At 41.7% G+C, this 22,942-nt stretch overlaps 4 protein-coding genes across 4 annotated transcripts; 3 read left to right on the top strand and 1 right to left on the bottom strand.

The window, feature by feature from the left end:
• The first annotated feature begins 12,362 nt into the window (after positions 1–12,362).
• On the top strand, positions 12,363–18,180 carry LOC6560442. The gene is made up of 11 exons (XM_001986933.3): positions 12,363–12,701; positions 13,038–13,145; positions 15,132–15,229; positions 15,291–15,581; positions 15,737–15,973; positions 16,034–16,162; positions 16,517–16,646; positions 16,711–16,833; positions 16,898–16,987; positions 17,285–17,408; positions 17,671–18,180. Exons 1-11 carry the CDS (start codon positions 12,363–12,365, stop codon positions 18,135–18,137), a joined length of 2,136 nt encoding a protein of 711 aa, XP_001986969.3. The 3' UTR covers positions 18,138–18,180.
• Positions 18,181–18,915: 735 nt separating this feature from the next.
• LOC6560441 (chymotrypsin-2) lies at positions 18,916–20,102 on the top strand. The gene is made up of 3 exons (XM_001986932.2): positions 18,916–19,190; positions 19,255–19,531; positions 19,604–20,102. Exons 1-3 carry the CDS (start codon positions 18,919–18,921, stop codon positions 19,973–19,975), a joined length of 921 nt encoding a protein of 306 aa, XP_001986968.1. The 5' UTR covers positions 18,916–18,918; the 3' UTR covers positions 19,976–20,102.
• Positions 20,103–20,135: 33 nt separating this feature from the next.
• On the top strand, positions 20,136–22,604 carry LOC6560244 (mitochondrial intermediate peptidase). Its single transcript, XM_001986931.3, has 3 exons — positions 20,136–20,436; positions 20,497–21,026; positions 21,092–22,604. Exons 1-3 carry the CDS (start codon positions 20,296–20,298, stop codon positions 22,524–22,526), a joined length of 2,106 nt encoding a protein of 701 aa, XP_001986967.1. The 5' UTR covers positions 20,136–20,295; the 3' UTR covers positions 22,527–22,604.
• LOC6571380 lies at positions 22,573–22,921 on the bottom strand. Its single transcript, XM_001997546.3, has 2 exons — positions 22,810–22,921; positions 22,573–22,742 (listed from the first exon to the last, which is right to left on the bottom strand). The coding sequence occupies exons 1-2, from the start codon at positions 22,869–22,871 to the stop codon at positions 22,646–22,648; spliced, it is 159 nt and encodes a 52-aa protein (XP_001997582.1). The 5' UTR covers positions 22,872–22,921; the 3' UTR covers positions 22,573–22,645.
• Between the last annotated feature and the right edge of the window lie 21 nt (positions 22,922–22,942).

Genomic DNA, 22,942 nt, shown 5'->3' with positions numbered 1-22,942 from the left:
CTCCGACTGCGAGAGCTCCTCGCTCGCTTCTCTTTTCTTTTTTTTCAGTTAACACATGGCCAGCAAATACATTCGTATTTAAACCATTAATTTCCATTTATGGATTAAGCATGTACAGTCTGAAGAGAGAGAGAGAGAGAGAGAGTGAGTGAGAGAGAGAGACATCGAGAGAGAGAAAGACATTGAGTGGAGTCTGAGTTGGAGTCGGAGTCGGAGCCTGAGTCTGAGTCTGAGCCTGGACCGCACGCACAAAAGCCTTTAATAAATGCAACACCATTACGTGCAGCACATGCTTAGAGGAAGAGCATTAGCCGTAGTTGCAGTTGCAGTTGCTTCAACTGAAGGAGCCACCAGTTGGCCAAGGGGAACAACTCAATTGCCTGGCTTACTGACTGCTTACTGTTTGCTGCGTCTGCACAGTTTTTCCGAGCTGCTTATCGTCGCCTCTGTCGTGGTTCGCGCTGTTGTTGCTGTTGTTGCTTTTCCCGCTCGCGCCCCAAATCTTTAAATGTGATTTGCATGTGATTTTTCTTTGGCTTCGCGTCTACTCAACTCCAGCTGGCAAATGGAGTCGCTGGGATTAGTGCGCGTGAGTAATGATTCCGATGGCTGCGACTCGCAATCTCACAACTCGTAACGGGCAAAACTGCTTACTGCTCGGGCAGCTTGGTTTTTTTTTACCCTGAACACATTAAAAATGGTTAAAAAGGGTATAATGAAGTTGTGCAATAGTATGTAAAAGTCAAAAGCAGGAAGCATCTCCGTCCCCATAAGGTATATAAATATATTATTGATCAGGATCAAAAGTCGAGTCACTATACGAGCAAGAGACTTCTCGTATACCATACATGCCAAGTTTACTTTTTATGAAGATATGAAGAATATTTCCCCAATATCGATATCGGGACACGAATAAGAGACTCAATCAAGTTTATTTATTATTATTGAAAACGAATTACCGTTTCCCCAAAATTAATATCAATTTCTTTAGGAAAATCTTTAGGACCGGTTGAAAAACACGTAAGATAAGCGTATCTTCATATTTATGAAATTACAATACATACATACAATAGAATTAAATATTTTATAATTGGTTAAGATTATAGGTTCAGGGTATCTTCCAGTCGAACTCCTTCGCCAAGAGACTTCTCACTCGATCTATTTCTCTTTCCTAATGGAGCTGTAGATTTGAAGCCAGTAGCTTTGAATGAAAAGGCGAATCTTTGCTACTCTTAGTTATTTACAAAGATATATAGTATTTATGTATCTATCTTGTAATAATGCATAATAAGCTTATATGAAAAATGAAATGGATTTAAACTTTCACCAGTAATATTAATTATGAGAAATGTTTTCGATAAAATCGAGAAAATTGTGAAGATTAATTCACATATTTTTAAAGTTTAATATATATTCGTAAAAAAAATTAGTTAACATTTATTCTTTGGCAATTTCACTTAATTTCAAATGTAATTATTTAAGTTTTCAACTTTGTTAAAGTTCATTTTGCATTCTTTTTAATTACTTAGGTTATATTCATCTATCTAAAATTAAATGCAGTTTCAATATAACCAGAAAGAAAGCAAAAATTCTTATTTATGATTAAAGATCATTTTCAATGCTTACATTATCATATGTGTTGCAAAATGGGTCTGTTAGTTCACAGGCCCCCGGTACAGAAGAGTACAGACAAACAGTGACTACTAATACTAAATACGAGTACTCATAAATTTAACACGGCCCAGAACGATTATGCTCGCATGTGTACCTAATGGAAAGTGGATTTGTGGATTGTGGATGTGTAGATGGCTGTGCAAACACTCGTCAAACACGAATTCCTGGGTGTTCTCTTCACAATTGTGACGCCCCGAAATCGAGAGGAAGCCGTCGCCAGAGTCCGAATCAGAGTCAGAGTCACAGAGCCAAATAATGCGCTCTCTGTTCGAGAGCAGCAAATGCTGATGAGCAGCGGCTTCAGGGGCTGGCTGGCTGGCTGGCTGGCTGGCATGCTTGCTGGCTTGCTGGCTAGCTAGCTGGAGGACGCAGTTGTTGATATTAATGTAGCCCTGTCCGAATGGCAAATGAAAGTCATCAATCAGCGAGCGCACAGCGCGACCAGAGCCATCAACTAAGGCCACGGCAAGGGGGGATACCCAAACAAATACCCATATACAAACACAGAAAAATATGAGCTGAGTGCGCATGCACGGAACGTTATGGGTTTTATTTGTTGTTGTTCGCATTTTGGATATGACTACGATGCCGGGGCAAACACTGTCAAGCTGGGGCGGATCAAGGGCGCGCCTTTTGTGTCCACTTGCGTGAAAAATGTGAGAGTGCGAAAAGCGCCAACTAAAGCACCATTTACAATGGACAAGCGCTGTTGCGCTGAGTGGATTTTATTATAACATATTAAGCATATTCCACCATTTTGTCAATTTAACATGGATTGTTGTCTCTTTCTACAGCAGCACATACTTTCTATCTCTATTTCTCGAGCGATTGCTTGCTTTTTCATTCACTCTCTGCGGCACTGATGTCTTAATTGTTATGCTTAGAGGGCAGCTAGACTCTGTCGTTCTGGGGCGTTATAAATTAAATTTATGTTTCTATGCAATTTATTATATCAAAATTGTTGCCACAGCCAATGTAGAGCCCCACTAAATGGGGGCCTGGCCGTGCTGATAGCCGCGTCACGCCCCATTTGTCGGCTTTTTGATGATGCTCAGCCAGACAACAACAACTCGTAGCAACAAGTCTCTCAGTTGATTTTGCTTTTATTCAACTTATTTTATGATCTAGCCTGGTCTCGCAAACATACATATATGACAGAGTGGAGAGAGTAGAGTGTAGAGTCGAGAGGGAACGGGGATGAGAGACGGAGAATGCACTATCTGTGCTCTGCTTGCCAGCCAAGTTCGATTTTGGCAATCGATAAGCTATAAAGTAGGGCTTCCTGCTCAGCTATGGGGTTGGGTTTATTAAGTCCATGCTGCAGCTGAGATTTACTTTTAGGGTCAGCCAAAGGTCAGCTCAACAAATGTCCCAAATTTATTGAGTTTTCTTTTTTTTAACTATCGTTAACTGATTTGCCTTTGTCAACGATTTGCTGGCTTCAATACTTGAAAACAAGGAGTGTGATTTTGCAATAGTAGTTATACTTGTTCAGAAAACTGAAAAAATATATTACAAATGGTTTTGATATTTATCTTTTGGAATTTAACAATGAGACTTGAGTGTAATTCGTAAATATTAAAATTCTTATTCATATTAATATTGTATTGATTGTATTTTCTTTCCATTTCAAATTGTGCAAAGTGAGAAATAAAATTAAAAATTAAATAACTGTTAGAATTTAGTTTTAGAATTGCTTTAAAGCTTTTTACAACTGGCTATCGTAGCTAATATAAAAACTGGACTATGAAAGGGCATCCAAATGTTTACAACATCACTGAGATTTATTTGTAAATGTTTTTGCTATTTTTTATCGCAGTTTGTGCATCTTATTACTCTCAATTTTCGTGCCGAACATGACAATTAAATACAAAATAATAAAGCAAAAACAATAACGAAAACAATAACAATGCAGGCCAACAACAAGCTCGTAATTCGTAAAGCATTTTGTCATTGTTGCAAGTCAGCAGGAGATCTTTCACTTTTAACCTTTCGAAACAAAAAGAAAAAACAAAAAGAAAAAACAAAAAAAATCAATCCAAAGCGATTTGCTTTTATTATTTTATTGACAATTAAAACATATTGGGACAATTGAGGCTGAGTGCTTACGGACTGGAAGCCCAAGATGAGTTGAGAATCTGAATCTGGCTGTTCCGGTGTCCCGGTGTCCCGTGGGCTGCGGCAGTTGCAATTGCAGTTGCAGTTGCAAGTCTGTGTGTGTATGTGATTTATAGATGCAACGCGTGGTTGGAGCATGTGAAAAATGAATGCGAGATTTATAACATCAGCCTAATTGAATGTTTGATCCTGTGCATAAATAACCAAATTAATGAAAATGATTTTTAATAAATTTCTCAATTGCATGTTTAACTCGAACGCACACTGCGCCGCAAAGAAGACGCAAGCGAATGCAAGACGCAATTCCATTGGCAATGAATCCCGGCTAGACACGCGGCCATAACGATGTCCTGCTGAGCATGAGTAATGCTTCTCTATTAGGCGCTGCATCACTCCTGCTAATGGAGCCCATGGAGCTCGCCAGTTGCTAGTTGCAGCTCTAAGCTGGCAGCTGCAGCTGCAGTTGTGCATGGAGTCGGAAGCGATGTTGTCATTAGGCTGGTCACCTTTGCATGAGGTTGGATCTTATTCACTCCCTGCTTGCCTGTCTGTCTTCTTGCCTCCCTGCCTGGCTTCCTTCCAGCTGCCTTCATAAAATGTATATGTCATTCACCCGTTTAATTATGAAGAAATGTATCCGCTTTTGCGATAATTAATGGCGCCATTGCCATCAGATCAATTTTTTGTTTTTTTTTTGTTTTGGTTTCTTTTTGATAAGTTCAACTCACAGATAATTGGACGGCAACATTTTTGCATGCCCGTGCCCATGATCGGAGGCGGCCTTTTGATTTACCACCGACTCAAGAACCAAATACCAAAGAGGCACACCAATTTCGCATCGCATATTTTTTGACATGCCCGTTGACAACTTCAATTAACGAGTGCTCAGTGCTGGTAATTAACGCATTTTTCTTTCTATACTCTTACCAAAAACGAAACAAAATACAGATCACCACAATTTTGGCATACCTCAAACTGAGCAACACAACTGCATTCGAGACAAGAACTTCCCTTCACCCTTTTTTTTTGTGTTTTTGGACAGCAACAAGCAACATACATAAGTAAGTATCAACTGATATCGGCTACGATCAACAGAAAGGAAATGGAAGCCATTTGTCATCATCGTCATCAACAAACCAACAAACAAACCAACAATAAACCAACAACAACAAGCCAAGTCGCATTGCATTTTCTTGTGGACACTTCCTATGGCTGCGCGGGAGCGGAGTTAAAATGTCAATATGCGTCAATTCTTGGACAGGTTCTATGCCTGGAATTTCTAACAATGCCGAAGCGTGCTTTGGGCTTGGTTACGCTTGGAATTTGTAAATATATACCCTATATATATATGTATATATATAGAAAGATCATTACACACATAGCGCGTGCATATGTAAAATAAGTTGTACAGAAACTTATTCTTTTATGAAGAGGTAATCAGCTTGAAGACCTCTCTGGCAACCACAATTTGTTCAATTTTATGGGAAGTTTAGCCTTTCATATCGAAATCCTTAAACCTAAAACTAAAGAAGCAACTGATTACAGGATGTCTACACAGTCCAGCACATTCGAATCAGTCAACAAGCGTATTTGTTATTTGTTTATGGTTTCTGACAAGCACTGAAGTGTTGAATTTTGACTTTTTGAATAGTCGCATAAATCAGAAACACCACAACGACAACAACAACAACAAATTGGGCAAGAAAATAAAAGAAAAGAAAGAAGAAATGTATTCAGAGCCGCAGAGCGGCACCTGCCAGTTTGGGCATTATGTCTTCGTTTGGTGCCAATTGAAATGCAGCAGACACCGCTCAGACATGACGACAATTTGTCTACGATCAATCTATGCCCAAAGACAGTAATGATATAGCAGCTGAATTTATAGTTCCGGGCAAATTGGGTGCCGGTACTATAAGGGGCAAAAGGAAAACAATGGCTTCAAGATCGGGAAAGTAAAAGTGTGCAAATCTTTGGCCGCTGCTCCTTGGTTGGTTCATTGGCCAACCATAACTCGATCCGCCTGCCAGTGAGAACAAAAAATCTAGCAACAATGGCTGGCAAAATACAGATGGACAGTTGGACTGCCATACAGGCGGTAGATCGCCTTCGTTTTGGCCGCATAACGCTGGCGGCAATCAAAATCACGTCACGATTGCAGTGTGGCTGAAATTGAAGCTGCAACTGCGCAGCGACTGAGTTTTGGACGCCGACTGTGGCAAGATGCTGCGCATTTTCGCACCAACAAAGAGGTGCATAATCATAATGAAAGCAACTTCGTATTGACTTTAAACGAAACAGTTACGACATCCAAACAACAGTTAATTGAATAAAGTTTTGCAAACTGTTGTAATTGCTCGATTGGAGATTTACAAAGCGAACGCATTTGTATTCGCAAGATATGTCTGATAATAGCCAAAGATTTCTTTGGCTTCGCTTTGGGTTTCATGTCTGCCAGGAGCCATAATTGAGATGCCTTCGAAGCGATAATAAATTATGAAGCCAACAAAATAAAACGAAAACGAAAATCAAAATGAAAATGAACATGAAAACGACAAAAGCCCACAAGAAAGTAAAATACTACTACTATATACAAGCAAAACGTGGCTCTGGCTCTAAGGTGACTGACTCTTTTTCTGCTTATGCTTCGGCATTTTGTTATTTTTTGTTTTGGTATAGTATCGGCATTGGCATGCAGCAGCCCAGACGATTAGGCCAGGGATTAGGCAAAGTTTACCCCAGCCATAAATTATAAGTCTTGGCCAGAAAGGTAACGGGATAACGGCATAAGAGCTAAATACAACGGTTAGACCTGAAAACAACATCATGAAAAGGGAAACTGAAGTCGGTAGATGAGCGCATTGAACCCATTTAAGGATTTCGGCCTGAACTGGATTTGAGTGAAATTAAATGTATCGTATGGTATCCGAGTCAGGTATGCAATCATTTTGCTCTCTATTCACCCGCTTAAGCTTGTCGAAGTTTTTTTTTTAGTTTTTCTTTGGCTTTTTTGAATGTTTAAGTAAATGGGTATAGAGCTTTAGACGGCGTCCAAAATCTACATGTTTTCATAACTATATTACAATTTGTGTATAACAAAAATTAAAAATAAAATTATTGAGCAATTCCCTTTGGTTTCCTTAACGATTTTATTTCATTTCGACTTCTGTGGAATTATTTTGAGTATAAGCTTATACAAAATGAGGAAATTGGTGCTGCTGGAGTAATTACACAACAAATTTGAAATAGCTCAGTAAGCTTACATTTTACAATTTATACTTAAATTTGTAATTAATTAGTTCTTGTAATCTCCTATCTGATATAAAAATATACTTCGTTATGAAATTTGAATACAATTTGTAACTGAAACAGAAACCTCGCTTAGAATTGTCTCATAACTCAAGGGCCAAATTGAAATACAAAATTGCATAACATTAGCATTCGTTACATTGAAATGCCAAACAGGAAAAATTCATATAATTTGGCATCATTTTCATATTTCTCACAATTTCGCAATGGGACTGAAGGATTTTTTTTTGTATTTTTGTGAATGAATAATGCCGAAAAAGTAATTGAGAACTGTCATGCAATCAGATATGATACGAATAATTCAACTGAAAATGTTCCCTCTTTTCTGGCCACCGTCTGCAGTTAGCGACTCAGCGGTTGCATTTCAGTTCGGCATTTGCAGCGATCCCCCTCCACCTCACCTGGACAATTAGCAGCGCATTGCGTGCCACTGGCTGTGGTAAGACGTAAAACAGGGACAAATCTTGACCAAGTTTGTGTCTCCAATGCTAATGGCAGCGAGGTCAGAGTTTTATGTATTGAGCATATGTTTCTTGTGTGGCTCTTACAATTTCCTGGTTTGTCAAAACTATCGCCTATATCGAATTTAGCCAACGGCTCTGCACGGCCGCGTGCCTCACAATACCTAGCAAAAGCACACACACAAACTAAAACAAATCAACAACAAAAAAAAAACGACTGCAAAATTGAACAAAAAAAAAAAAAAAGAGAAAAGAGAACATCGATTTGTAGCAGCGCCTTCGCAAAGCGTGAAATTTATGCGACCCACACGCAGCGCCACTCACACGACCACGACCCAGCAGCAACAGTAACAGGCAACAGCGGCGAGAGCAGCAGCCGCCACAGCCTCAGCCACAATACAAGAAGATGCTTCACCTTCAACCATCCAAAGTTGTAGTCGAAGTTGGAGTCGAATGCGGAGTTGGAGTTGGAGTTGGAGTCGGCTTTGATGCCAGCAAATTTCATTTCTCGCAATAAATCCCTGACTGATTTATGTACTGCACAATCGTTACAAATCACAAACGTTTACTGAATGAGCGTTCGTCTCTGCACTCTCTGCTCCTACGAAAAGCAGGAAAAAAAAAGCAGAAAAAAGTGACAGTGGCTTCTGCCAGTCTGTCCGTCTTTCTGTCTGTCTGTCTATCTGTAGTTTACAGTCTGCGCTCACGTGCTGACTTTCAGCTTCAATCAGCGCGTCTTCACTCGCAGCTGAATTGCATTTGAATTAATTAAAAATAAGAAAAACGCTGCTTGAAATGCGGCTGCTGCTGCTTCAGCTGACGAAGATCACGAATCAGTAACGTTTTTATTTTTTTTTTATCGCTTTTGAGCAAGCACAAAATTTGTCAAATAAAGATTTGCACAACGGCAACAAACAATAAAATACAAAATTCAACGGCAATGTCTCCATTATGTCCAGACACACACACACACACAGTAAAATACACACACTAGATGTAAATCTTGCATGTACACACATGTATCCTTTTGTGTTGTGTTGGAGTCAAACAATTGAATGCCCTGACAATGCAACAGCAACAGCAGCAGGAACAGCAACAGCAGCAGCAGCAGCCTCATCCCCTGACATGGACAAAATCGATCAAGCCAAAAGACAACTGCAGCCCAATCCCAACAGGAATCGCAGACTGGCAGCCAAGCAAAAGATTTACATACTCTCGACACTCTCGAGTATCCGCAACGAGGCGACATTGTCCACGGTGCTGACCACTTAAGTTGATGTCGTCGTCGCCGTCGTCGCCGTCGTTTTCGCTCTGCGCCCAAGGCGCATGCCTGCAACCCCAGCAACAACAACAACAGCAACAACAGCAACAGCAGCAACGACGACAACAGCAGAGAGAGCCTGTTGCCTGTTGCCTGTTTGCCGGGTGTTGCCAACTTGGGACAAAAAGGATGACTAAATGCATGCAAGTTATTTAAATGAGACATTTTAAGAGTCAGTTCATGGCAAGGCTGCAGAATGTGGACAACTCTTGGTTCCGACTCATGCATAGCCTTTAATAGTGTATACGATATGGGGCTTATCGAATTGATTGCCAAATTTGTTAGTGTTATAATTTAGTCTAAACATCTACAAAGAAAGCAGCTAGAAAACAATGTTAAATTAAGCCTGGAAATTACATTCTTAATTCCAAATTAAATGTTTAAAAACCCAAATAAATTATTCTTCTATGCCAATAATTTCTCTTTAATGCAAATTGTATATGCGTATTTATATATTTCCTAATATATATTTTCCCTAAATAATTCCTAAAAAAAATCTTCCGATTATAGGATCTGCAAGAAATATAGGATTAGCTTTATTAAACTAGGGCAAGAAAATTTCACAAATTTTTTCCTCTCGAAGCTGTCTTAAGTGAATTTGGGAGTCCCAAATCACACTGCGATTAATGGAAAAATCAACGACCTCAACTTTTGAGGTATGACCAAATTGGAAAGCTGTATAAACATCCCATTATCATAAATATACCTACTTGCTCCAAATTGGAGCTGAACTAGAGCATCGCTGCTTCGACTAGCCATAGATTGATTGAAAGTTTACATTTATGTTTATCTGTGAGCTGTTGAGCCACAGCAATGCGGACTATTTATGTACGGACATTTTATTCGGTTCTGACTATTCACCTGGTGGCTGTCAACTTTGGGTGGCAGCATTGGCCAGCTGGCAGTTAGTGTCCGCTAATTGTGTCGCAGCTGCCAGATTTATGTGGCCCGATCAGACCGGCGTTAATGTATGCAAATGCGTTAGGCCATCAAATTATAATTCAATTCTCGATTAGAGACGATCGACCACCCGAGCAGCTAAGAAAGACAAGACGCTTGCCTATTGCCTGGCAAGATTGGCTCATAAATTGTCCAAATTAATTCATTGTGGCACCAATGGCGACACCTACTCGTTGTCCGCTGGGAATGTATCTGACCACTTGATTCGTAAGTCATAAATTTATAGTCTTTATTGAAACATCAATTTGGACACCACATAGCATAGCGACAAGGCAACACCTAGCCGCCCAGTTCAAAGTTACCCGATCCCAATTGTATTTCATGAGGAGAACGGCGAAGAGAAACGAGAGACGGGAAACGAGAGAAGCGAACAGTGAGGCAACAGAGGCAGCAGAGGCAGCATCAAGGTGGTCTCCAATGATGCTCCAATCGTTCCGACCAACAGCAGCGCTTGCTTGATGCTCTTTCTACTGTTTAGAACTGGTTTCTGCCTACAAACTATAAGTATTATCTGAGTATATTTTTGTCGTTTTTAACGTTTCGAATATTATTTCGATTTTTGGCAGATACGAATTCAACCAATCGCCGTCGTTCATTTTTGTTAATGTTTGAACACTTTTACAGCTTGTTATGCAAATGGCTATTTTTTGTTTTTTGTTTTTGTTTTGGAAAGTCTTTTTAGCTCTAGGCGTTTATTTTTTTTGTGGCTACAATGGAGTCTGATTATCGCAACGATGATATCATACCACAAAAAGGCGTGACAATGGTAGCCAATTTAAATTGCATACACAAGCGTATATTTAATGAAATAACTCAATTTAATGGAAAGATATTAACCACACGACGTGATAAATTAAAGTGTTGTCTGTTTAGTTCTGATTAAAGTCTTATTGAAGCAGATATTAATAATGCAAAAAATATTTGCTCAATGTCCTCGCCGTAGCAAGCAGCTTTGTGCATTCGTCATGGGGTAAGCCTGGCAGAGCAGGCAGCTATAGAACCGCTAAAAACGTGCAGCAAGCAGTAGTTGCAGGGCAACAAGCAGTGCACACTGTTAAACTTATTTACTTTACCGTTACTGATAAGCACAATTATTTATATAAATTTAGAAAATCGTGTGTAGTGTTTAGAATTCTTAATAAATTGAGTTATTTTAAATAAATGTAGGTGTTACATGAAATGAATATAATAGAAACAATAATAGAAAATTAGCTAGAAACAATGAGATGCTGTTTGCTTGTTAACAGTGCGCTAACAGCAGTGGTGTGGGCGTTTGGGTGGTTATTGGCCCATCGCCCAACCACCCCAAGGACATGGCTAGAACATTGCTATAAACGGACGAAACTCAACAGGTTTAAGTTCAGTTGCCTCTGAGCGCTCCTCGTGGCTATTGTCAACAAAAAATAGTCCTTGCGACGGGTTCGAAATTGTCGTTAGCGGTCATAACGGTATATAGATAATTGAATTTTCTTGATGTGCAGCAAATTTAATGTGTCAATAAAAATAATATTAATAATATTTATTGCTGATGTAGCGCTCGCGATTAATGTGATACATTACATACAATGATTTCTCATGCTGCGTATGCAGTTTAAATTGACAAATTTACGGCTAATATTTAATATACATATGTTCACTTATGTGTTTCTATATATAATGTGGAATTTTCAGTTATGGCTGGCACAATATTTTTTTAATCTTAATTTAATAAATGCTCGTTTTGGATTATTAATGTGTGGGACATCCACCCGCCCACGTTGATGACAATTTGTCAACGCAATTAAAACTTTAATCAATAAATGCGCTTAATGTGTGTGAAAAGTAAACAAGACGGGCAACAAACAGTTGAAAAGGATATTGTGTGTGCAGGAATTGTTTGTTTAACGCTACACTGTCAAAAAGCATTGAGATACTAGTATTTTATCACAAATAATCCTTTATTTGCTTCGCGCTATCAAATGTGCCTTCAATTAAACTGAAAGTGCGACAGGACACACAGAACACAATACAATCCTTGACCACATTAACTCAAACCCAAACCTGCTCATCCATCAAATTTGTTGTGTGCTGACATGACGCTGACTGCTTGAGCAGGGGGCACGGTGGGTGGGTGCTTGGATGGTGGCCTGGGTGGGTAGATAGTGTGGCCCATATGTGTTTATTTATCCGTTTTGCAATTATTTTACGCGACCCCTTTCTCATTACCGCAGGGCAGAAACTCTACAAGTGTGTGTGTGTGTGTGTGTGTGTGTGTGTGTGTGTGTGTGAGTGTGAGTGTAAGTGTGTGCTGCGTGTGTTGCGTGTGTGCTTGTGGCATTGAATTGAAACAGATCGAATTGAACAATTATCTATCGCTTTTTATGCAGCCATAAACGTTTGTATTTATGGGGCGTAGTCGATGTGCTCACAATATGCTAAATGGTAGAGCAGCTAACAAATTGAATCGAGAACAACAAAAGCAACATCAACAGCAACAACAACAACAGCAACAGCAACTAAATCTACACGCAATGCAAAGGACAATGGAGACAACGGCATTGGATGCAACAGCGTCCGCAACGGCGTCAGCAACGGCCTCGGCCTCTGCTGCGGCATCCACATGCATTAAGATCAACATTAGCAACTGCAAATCAAATCATCCTGCGGCTCGTGCCAGTGGCAGCGGTGTTGGCGCTGGTGGCGGCAGCGGTGGCTTGTTCCTCCTGCCCACACACTCCACGCACCACAATCTGCAGCTCGATAAAATTTCTGTGCGCTCGATTAGTTCAGAGGATATATCGACTGGCGGCAGCGGTAGATGCTGCAGTGCCGCTGCACGAAATCCGGCCATAAAAACAGGACGGCGACTGCAGCTGATGCAGGTTAGTAAAACGGTCGGAAAGGGAAGGGGGGAAGGGGGTAGGGGGAAGACAGGGGAATGAACACTCAGCATTAATTAGCAGAGCGTATGCATCTTAATTAGCTCACAAGCTGTGTGCGTTACTGTGGGGGAGGGTTGGGCAGAAGATGGGCAGTCACGTGCCTTTGGCTCAAATGAAGTGGCTCGATTAGCTACAGCAGACGATAAAGACTAATCACATTTCAACACATACATACACACACACACACACAGACAAATTAATATATATAGTCTGTGGATGGATGTGGAGCAAGTCTTCGGTTCTCAATTCAACTGAGACTCTGTCTACATTTTCCAGATGATAATTCTACCATTTATACCAATATTGGCATTGATTGTGCAAACATCGCTAACACTGCAGGAGATATTGGAGTATAGGGCCGATGTGGCCGGCATTGAGACACAGGTAAGTGTCAACAAAAAAGACTGCCATACTCCGAGGCAACCTGTAAGTTACGACAAACACAATGAACATTTTAGATAGGTTCTTAATCTGCTTCGTTTTATTGAATGGATAACTGAACACAATCTGAGGTGTAAAATTACAAAAAAATTAAGAAAACAAAATAAAATAAAAAACGTAAGTTAAAAGTCTCAAATTACCAAACAAAATATATTATGGTATATACATATATTAAAATTATTATTATTATTATTATTATTATTATTATTATTATTATTATTATTATTATTCATTTATAATCAAATCTATAGTCTCTGATAATTACTGAATACAGCTGAGCTGAAAATCGGCGTAAGTTGGAAGAAAATGCGTACTGCATATGACATTTGAGGGTCCACATCGAGATGTGCAGCTTTCAAGTGTACTTCAAATCAACAGGCTGTTAAACTGTTAAACATATTAGTTATACCCATACATATTAGCTACTCTGAATAAGAACAGGGTATAAGGCAGCAGAGGACAACAGAGCAATACAGATAAAGAGTGCGTAATTCAAATGTATTGCTGAAATTCAATCATCCGTCAAGTAGAGGAGCTCTTGTTCCGCTCAATGCTCACTTGACCAGCAAACAGATGTTGCGAGTGTATAGCGAGAGTGTCCTGTGGCCATGGATATGTATGTTAAGCGGGTACGGGACGGGCGGTGGTTGAGTGATGTGGGGGTAAGTCGACAATCGGCAATATTGTTTGCTCAGGTAAGTGCCTTGTGCTCGAAGTCCGCAAGAAGAGACCTCTCGTGGAGGCACACAAGCAGCTTTGCAGCACGAGTGGTGGAGGACTTACCCCAGACTCAGTCCCAACCGCAACCATCCCATCCCCACCGATCCCCTAACCGCAGACGTATCACTACGCTGTCCACCGTGCGCACTTCTTATGCAAATGCCTGGGCAAAATATGAGAGAGAAATAATAAAAAATATTTCTAGATGCTAAAGTGAATTGATAGGCGAAATATGCAATGACACACTTACAAGTTGTGTGCGGGGTGTGGGGGCGTGGCAGTGAGCACATACAGGAAATGCGAACTGAAGGACAGCCCTTGAATTGGGTCACGTACTTAGAAATGCAAAGGACAGGAAATAAATATGGCTTGCCACGAAAAATGCATACTCTAGCAGTATCTGTCACACACATTGCCAGTTGACAGCCTGACAACTCAAACTCCATGGAAATTTAGACTGTGGCTTAATTTCCGCGTCTGTCTCCGTCCGAACTTTAGCTAATTGGCTTCAATTGGATTCAGCTGTAACTTTAACTTCTTCTGATTGAACAAAAGTTGCTCACTGCTCCCAGAGTCAATGTTAATTGTCTATTAAGATAAATAATTCAGTCCTAAATAGTCAAAGTCATGTTTGCGTGAGCCCGAAAGAGTAAAACTAATAAGAAGTAAAAGCGTTCCACCCAAATTCTCTCCGAATTCTAACTTGATATTATTATTAAAGTAGAGAACCAGATAATCCAGAATTAGTTAAATCAAGCACCCAAGTCAAATATATATATTTAAAAATAAGACTATTAAGATGTCTCTCTTCGAATTCTTACTGGATTTTTTGTATTAAAGTTAAAGCAATAATGTGTAAGCCACATAAACATGAAGTAGCTTAATTTAAAATTCAATTCAATATTTATTTTTAAGTAAAGTAGTAGAGTATTTATTTTTGAATGTAGCTTCAAAATAGAACAATATGCTCCATAAGTATATGTAAGAAAACGGAGAAAACATGATGAATTATTCAGTGCGCTACAAAGTGAAGGACTAACTAATCAAGACCACACCTAGCGCAGGACAAGACTCTCTGACTCGCTGATAACTGCGCAAAATAAGACACACTTTCACACACACACACACACACACACTCATACACACACACTGACAATCACATACGCTCGAAGATAATCTCATTTCTGGATGTTTACCCACCCACGCCAGGTGACGATTGCAACGGACTTGGGCAAAGTTGTCACACGACTGCAGCTGGAACGTTCCGAGGTGGCCTTCTACATCTTTACCAATGGCAGCAAGCAGCGGTTAGTTGACTTTAAACTGCTTTTCCTTTTACAAGAATTGTGCCACTTGTACGTATTGCAGTGCCAATCTGACACAGCGCTTTGCCAACACGGATCATGCGTTGAATAACATGACCACTTGGAGCGAGATTAGTGTGCCGACTGCGCCAGATGAGGATGAGGATGAATGCGAGGTCATGCTGAATCGCAATGAGTTTCAAAGTCGTCTCAATGAGTTCAGAGAACGTGTGCGCCTCGAGCCCGAGGATAGCTCCATTACAGAAGTCATGAACTGGTACACATCCATTAATCGCGGCCTGCTCCATCACCTGAATGAGCAGATTAAGGAGACGGACAACAGTGGCGTCTGGCGGTATGTATCTTATATCCTTTTCTTGCTTTTGTTAGTAAGCTTTAATGTTCTTTACAGAAGACCAGAAAGTCTGTCTTTCCTTAATTTTCTTCTTTCATTCCACTCGTACTGGTTAAGTTTAACTTTTTAACTATTAACTTGTCTTCTCGTTGTAGCTATCTGGTGGGTTTTAAGAATCTGCTAAAGAGCATTGAGTGCCAAAACATAGCCACCTCCTTTGGCATACGCTACTATGGACGTGGTCCATTGACCGCTGAGAACTTTGTCTCCTATGTGCGCTACGAATTTATGGCCCGGGAAATGATCAACTCCACGTTGAACTATGCTCCAATGCTGAAAGCCATGTATACCAACATAACCAATACAAAGAAATTCCATCGCGTTAAGCTCATGTGCGTACCCTGAATTTTGATCTTTCAAATTTTACAAATTACAAATCTCTCTGCTTACAGGAGCAACATGGTGCTGAAGAATAAGCCAAATATTTCGGATGAGCGCAGAGCCAATGAGTACAATGAATTTATGCACAATTACACTGATGATCTCAGAATACTTCAAAAGGCCCTGCGACGTCTTATCAAGTATGTATCTTGTATCTTTAACTTAACTCTAGAAAAGATACTTTATTTCAAATGTGATTCACTGTTGAAATCTTACGCCAGACCTTTAGCTCTGTACCCTCAAAAAATGACTGTAGGAACGATTCTACATGTTCTAGAAAGCCATAAAATTGTCAAAAGTTATCCGATTTTTAAAAACCAAATCATTTTTGATCATGCTTTGGAATGGGTCAAACACTACATTTAAATCAGAAAATGCAATTCTGAATCCTTTGTGAAAAATGATTTGCCTTTAAAAAAAACTAGCGTAGAAAATGTAAAAAATAAGGTATTTTTGATATATGTTAACTAAACAAAGTTATATCAATTTGGCAGGGAATATGTGGACAAAACTTTGGTGGAGGCGGATCGCAAGGAGGCGATTGGCATAGCGATTCTTGTTGTTGTGCTTTTGGTGTCACCGATTATAATCATACTGGTCAAGAATGCAGCTGCAACAATACAGGTAAATAATAACTCTGCATAACTAGCCATAACATGAAAGATGCGTGCCGTGCCACATTTTACAGTTATACGCGATAAATTTGTCCCTAAAAGCGAAGGAATTGAAACGCGAGAAGCGCAAAAGTGATTCGCTGCTCTTTCAAATGCTGCCGCCCAGCGTTGCAATGCAGCTGAAACAAACACAACAGGTGAGTGTGCCAGTGTGTGTGCCAGTGTGTGAGTGTGTATTCAACCGTCTTTATTTTGGGACAGGTGCCCGCTGAGCTGTACGAGGCAGTTACCATTTACTTTAGCGATATTGTTGGCTTCACCGAAATTGCGGCCGAATGCACGCCGCTGGAGGTAAGATTTCGCAATTGATATTCAAGTGTATTAAGGTACAGTGGACCCTCGCACGTAAGAATTGCTTAAGTTAACATTTTCTACAATTGGTATATAAAAAAAAACGAATCAATAATAATAAGTCATCAATAATCATTAGTTTTCAGTTAAAACAGTTGAAAAAAGGAAAACTAATAGAAACTTGAAATAATTTGAAAAACCTTTCGAAACTGGTAGCGTTCTTAGTTACGAGCGAGCACTGTGTATCAGAAAAGTTAAGATTTAATTGTAACTGAAATGTGGCAATTTATTGGACAGGTGGTGACCTTTCTCAATTCCATCTATCGTGTGTTTGACGAACGCATCGAATGCTATGATGTCTACAAAGTGGAAACCATTGGTGACTCCTACATGGTTGCCTCCGGGCTGCCCGTGAAAAACGGTAATTTATGCAAATTTCGCTGTCAGTCGCAACAGGCATTTACCCAGCTCACTGCACGTCTCCCAATCCCAACACGTAACCCCGAAACTCCTCCCAACTTCCCTCGCCTTGGTTGCGTTAATTTGACTTTGTGTGCCCGGCGCCCTAATTTATGCTGCGAAATGTTTGTGCAGCTCTTGCCACACAAAAAAAATTAAACATATGTTTGTCTGCTCTACCCTCCCAACCAACACCCCACCGCCGCAAACGGTTGTTGCCACAGGCAACAAGCACATCAGTGAGATTGCCACAATGGCACTTGATTTGCTGGACGCCTCTTCGGTGTTTCGACTTCCCCGTGCCGGCGACGAGTTCGTGCAGATACGCTGCGGCGTCCACACTGGCCCCGTTGTCGCCGGCATTGTGGGCACCAAAATGCCACGATACTGCCTCTTTGGCGATACAGTGAACACCGCATCGCGAATGGAGAGCACCGGCGAGGCGCAGAAGATTCATATCACCGAGGAGATGCACGAGGCGCTGCAACAGATTGGCGGCTTTAAGACCGAGCATCGCGGCCTCATCGATGTCAAGGGCAAGGGACTGATGAGCACCTACTTTCTCACCTGCAAGGATGGTCCGGTCCGGGTGCGTGAGGAGATATCGTGGTGTGCGGATATGCAGCCCGTCTTCCTAGATCATCTCAAGCTACATCCGCCGACAAACTACAAGCTGCCTAAACGAAAATGAGCGACAAGCAGCACAAGCAACAATTTGCCAATGAGCAAATTACTACTGTTAACCACCCCTCTGTGTGTTACATATATATATATGCAGATATATATATATATATATATATAAATGTGTGCGTAGCCATCTCTATATTTCTGTGTGTTTGTGATTGTTCGTCCTACTTATTCTGTCACGCCCAGTGGGCGTAATTAGCCCATCCATGTAATCTGCAGCATGGATAAAAATACGTTGCATAATTAGGTACAAGCTATATGATAGTTATACTCCGCATGTGTTTCATAAGGTTCTTTTATGATAGAATCCTCTGCATACACTGTGCCATCAAGAAACATATGGAGCCGCAGTAGCAACTGGAATACAGTAAAAACTCTCCTCGCGGATAATTTCACTTAATCATTTTAATTTTTATTTTTAATGTTTTTAAGTTAATTGTCCCAAAGTGTTTGCGCAAAAATAAATTCAATTAATAAACATTTTAGAAATTTACATGGTGCATCTTCATCAAAATTAAATGAATCAAAAATCCAAATCAAAGTAAATTTTATATACATATATATATGCATATAAATTATAAGTCAAGTGGAAGACACAGGGGAGTTTTTACTGTGCATAAATAACTACATGCAAAAAGTATTCATAAAAGATAAACAATGTTTGTAACACGAGATTAACTACATATAATATATATAATTAGCATATGCTACTTTCTATGTAGTTTGAGCTGGTTGCTCGAATAAATGTTATACTTATTCAAAACTTGGTGCTAAGTATGCCTAGCATGAACATTAGTTCGATTTTGAGAGTCTACTGGCTGCTGGAGCTGCTTGTGGGTTTCGCGTATGCTGATCGGGGCACCTTCACTCGGAATAGCGATGATCAGTTCCAGATGCTGATTGCCGGCGGTGTTATACCCGACCATAGCCAGTATGTGAAGAATGTGGTATCCATACGCACATTGCGACATATTCAATATTATGGCGATAATCATTTCTGCACCGGCGTAATCCTTGGCAGTCGCGCAATTTTAACAGCGGCTCATTGCGTCACCGAGTAAGTTGATATTTTTTCTTTTCTTTTGCAGTTATTGCTTGTAATTGTTATTTGGTCTTTGCAGTAGGCACAAGTCAATTATGAATCCACGCGGCTTACTGATCGTGTTCGGGAACTCCTATCGCCTGAACAGATTTAGCCGCGACGACAGCCGGCATGTGGATAAAATTCTGGTGCACCCGAAATATCGTCGATATGTCAATTACGATGTGGCTGTGATGCGCCTGATGGATCGCATACCCGGCAATATGCGGCTTGTACAACCAGTTGTCCGGCGAAGCCACAATGATCTTATTGTGGGCATGAGATGTGTCACACTTGGCTGGGGTCAGGTGTATCCGGTAGAGTAGTATAGTATTTGTTTGGCCATCAGCAAGGCCAGTTGACTATATAATTACGCATTTACATGGCAGCATGGTCCCTATGCCAATGAGATGATGTTCCTGGATGTCATCATTCGTACAAACGACTTCTGCAAGGACATGGATAACTTTGTGCCTGAGGCCAATATCTGTTCGGAGCCGTCAGCAGAGGGACAAGTTTGCCCTGGCGATTTGGGTGCTCCGTTGATGTGTCGCAATGACCTGAGTGGTATCATTGGTGGCGCACAGAGTTGTGAGGGCGTCACGGCAATCAAGTTTGTCAACTACTCCTATGTCGATGATTGGGTTGAGGATACCGTCAATGCGATATCCTGCAGCAACAGCATTTGGCTTTCACCATTTTTCTATGCTCTGCATATTCTGACAGCTGTTCAAGCTTTTGGCGCCAAGCAGTGTTGGTAAACGTAAACGTCAATTATTAAGCAGATTATTATAGTTGTAAGCAATGGACAAATATTGCATTATTTGTGTAACTATCAATTATAGAACGATGCATTATTTATGTTCCCAATTTCATTGTTTCGATTAATTTGTGAAATACAAAGAAAATAAAAAACATTCGCATCAAATTGGCAGCACTGTCATTGTTGTGTTCTGCAAGACGTATTTGTGTTTCGTATTTTGTCTTCCCACCGAGCTCTTTGCTCCAAACAGCTGATTGGCGGGGCACAGTGAATATGTAATAGTTGCCCCAAAACAACAATTGAAGTAAACCTTAAGCTATGCTACAACTAAGTCGAAATACCGCTAAAGCTGCACTGCAGCGTTGGCGGCCACATAAACTAGTCTCAACGTGGTCACCTCTGGCCACCGCCTTCAATGTGCCGCCAGCAAAGCGTATGAATTTCACACGCGACGATGTGGTAAATAAATATAAACTTCGAAATCTCCAAAAGTGTAATTAAAAATTATGCCACATTCAGGGGCTATTTCGCATGCCGGAGTTGCGCAACGCAGAAGGGTTCTATCTGCTGCGTGAGAATGTGGAGCACTCCACGCAGGAGCTGATTGGCGAAGCCACCTCCAGCCAGCGCAATCGCAAAATGGTCGACATCTTCGATGAGCTCTCCGATTCGCTGTGCAAGGTTGCCGACCTGGCCGAGTTCGTACGCATCGCGCATCCCAAGAACAAGTATATGCAGGCAGCGGAACAGGCCTGCATCAGCATTTGTGGCGTCGTCGAAAGCCTCAATACGCACAAGCCGCTGTATCAGGCACTCAGCCAGGTGGTGCAGCAGGGTGATTTCCTGCCTACCACAGAGGTGGATCAGCATGTGGCCAAACTGTTCCTATTCGACTTTGAGCAGTGCGGCATTCATTTGCCCGAGGCGGAGCGGTTGCGCGTCGTCCGGCTCAACGACTACATCCTACAGCTGGGTCAGAAGTTCATGAATGGCGCCGTGCAGCCCACGGTCCTCTCGCGCCACTGTGTGCCGGATGACATACGACAGTAGTGAGTGCCAGCTAACCTTTATAATTAAATATACAATTTTATTTACATTCCTGTTGCCCGCACAGCTTTCCCAGTGCTGGCGAGAACATTGTGATAACTGGACTCTGCACCAATGCCTCCAATGTGCAGATGCGTGAGGCGGCGTATCGTTTGTATCTGCAGCCCTCCGATAGCCAGGAGGAGCTGCTCAAAGATCTGCTGATGTGTCGCTACGAACTGGCGCGCAGCTGTGGCTTCGAGACCTATGCACATCGGGCACTCAACGGCAGCACCATGGAGCGACCCGAAATCGTCTCCGAATTCATTGATGAGCTGTCGGAGCAACTGCGTCCGCGTGCCGATGCCGACTTCTCGCTAATGTCTCAAATGAAGCGCAAGGAAAGCGGTTTGAATAATGCTCTGGTGGAGATCTGGGATACTCCATACTTTACCACACAGTTGAAGCGACAATCGCTCGAGGAGCAGGCCAATGAGTTTCTGCCCTATTTCTCATTGGGTGGCTGCATGGAGGGATTGGACAATCTGCTTCACTCGCTATACGGCGTTCGTCTGCAAAACACCGAAATGGAGCCGGGCGAAAGCTGGCACAGTGACATCTACAAGCTGGCCGTGGTCCACGAGCAGGAGGGTCTGTTGGGCTACATCTACTGTGACTTTTTCGAGCGCAGCGGCAAACCCAATCAGGATTGCCACTTTACCATACAGGGCGGCAAGCGGCTGGCCGACGGCACCTATCAACTGCCCATTGTGGTCGTGATGCTGGGTTTAGCCCAGCCACGCTGGACGGGTCCCACACTTCTGTCGCCCGCCCGCCTCGACAATCTGTTCCATGAGATGGGCCATGCAATGCACTCGATGCTGGCCCGCACCGAATATCAGCATGTGACTGGCACACGCTGTGCCACGGATTTCGCAGAGGTGCCCAGCGTGCTCATGGAATACTTTGCGAGTGATCCGCGCGTGCTGCGCACCTTCGCGCGCCACTTCCAGACGCACAAGCCCATCTCGGAGGATATGCTGCAGCGCCTGTGCGCCTCCAAGCATTTGTTTGCCGCCAGCGAGACCCAGCTGCAGGTCTTCTACTCGGCCCTGGATCAGGTCTATCACAGCGATGCGGCGCAACAGGGCGCCAGTACGACGGAAACTTTGCGCGACGTCCAGAATCGATACTACGGATTGCCGTATGTAGAGAATACGGCGTGGCAGCTGCGCTTCTCCCATTTGGTTGGCTACGGCGCCAAGTACTACGCATATCTGGTATCGAAGACAATCGCCTCGTGGATCTGGCAGACGTACTTCGAGGCTAATCCCTTCAACCGCCAAGCGGGCGAGAAGTATCGAGCCGAGATCTTGGCGCACGGAGGCGCTGTTCCAAGTCGCAAACTGGTCGCGAATTTTCTGCAGCGCGAATTGACGCCGAGAATACTGGCAGACAGCCTTATACACGAGATTGACATGGACGAGTCGAAGATCAAGGAGCTGATCATTAGCAGAAACTAGGCTTTTTCTTTTTTTTTTTGGCCACAAAACGCTTGTAAATAATGGTTTGTTTTTAATTATAATTAGTTAACTGCTCCATGGTTTTTTTTTTGTACATAGCGAATTTAGTTATGCTTGCCTTAGGCAGGCATCACAGCTGGCATCAGTTCGACGCCAACGAATTCCTTGGCGATTCGCACCCCAAGGAAAAACATGCCAAAGCTCTTCACCAACATCCTGGAAAAAAAAGTTGGGTTATGTAAAGATTATGTTGCCGCAACAGAAGGCGCCTTGTGACACTTACCACTGGAATTCATTGTGATAGATATTGCGTATAATGTTGAAAGGGTTTCCAGCTTTCGCCATTGTGAGCAATTATTTTTCTATCTTACTTATTTAACGTTTGACTTCTGTTTTGCTTTTATGCCGTCGCAACA

Source organism: Drosophila grimshawi, unplaced genomic scaffold (genome assembly GCF_018153295.1).
Source record: "Drosophila grimshawi isolate 15287-2541.00 unplaced genomic scaffold, ASM1815329v1 contig_1369, whole genome shotgun sequence".
Classification (NCBI taxonomy): Eukaryota; Metazoa; Arthropoda; class Insecta; order Diptera; family Drosophilidae; genus Drosophila; species Drosophila grimshawi.
This window is presented reverse-complemented; position numbering and strand designations above follow the sequence as displayed.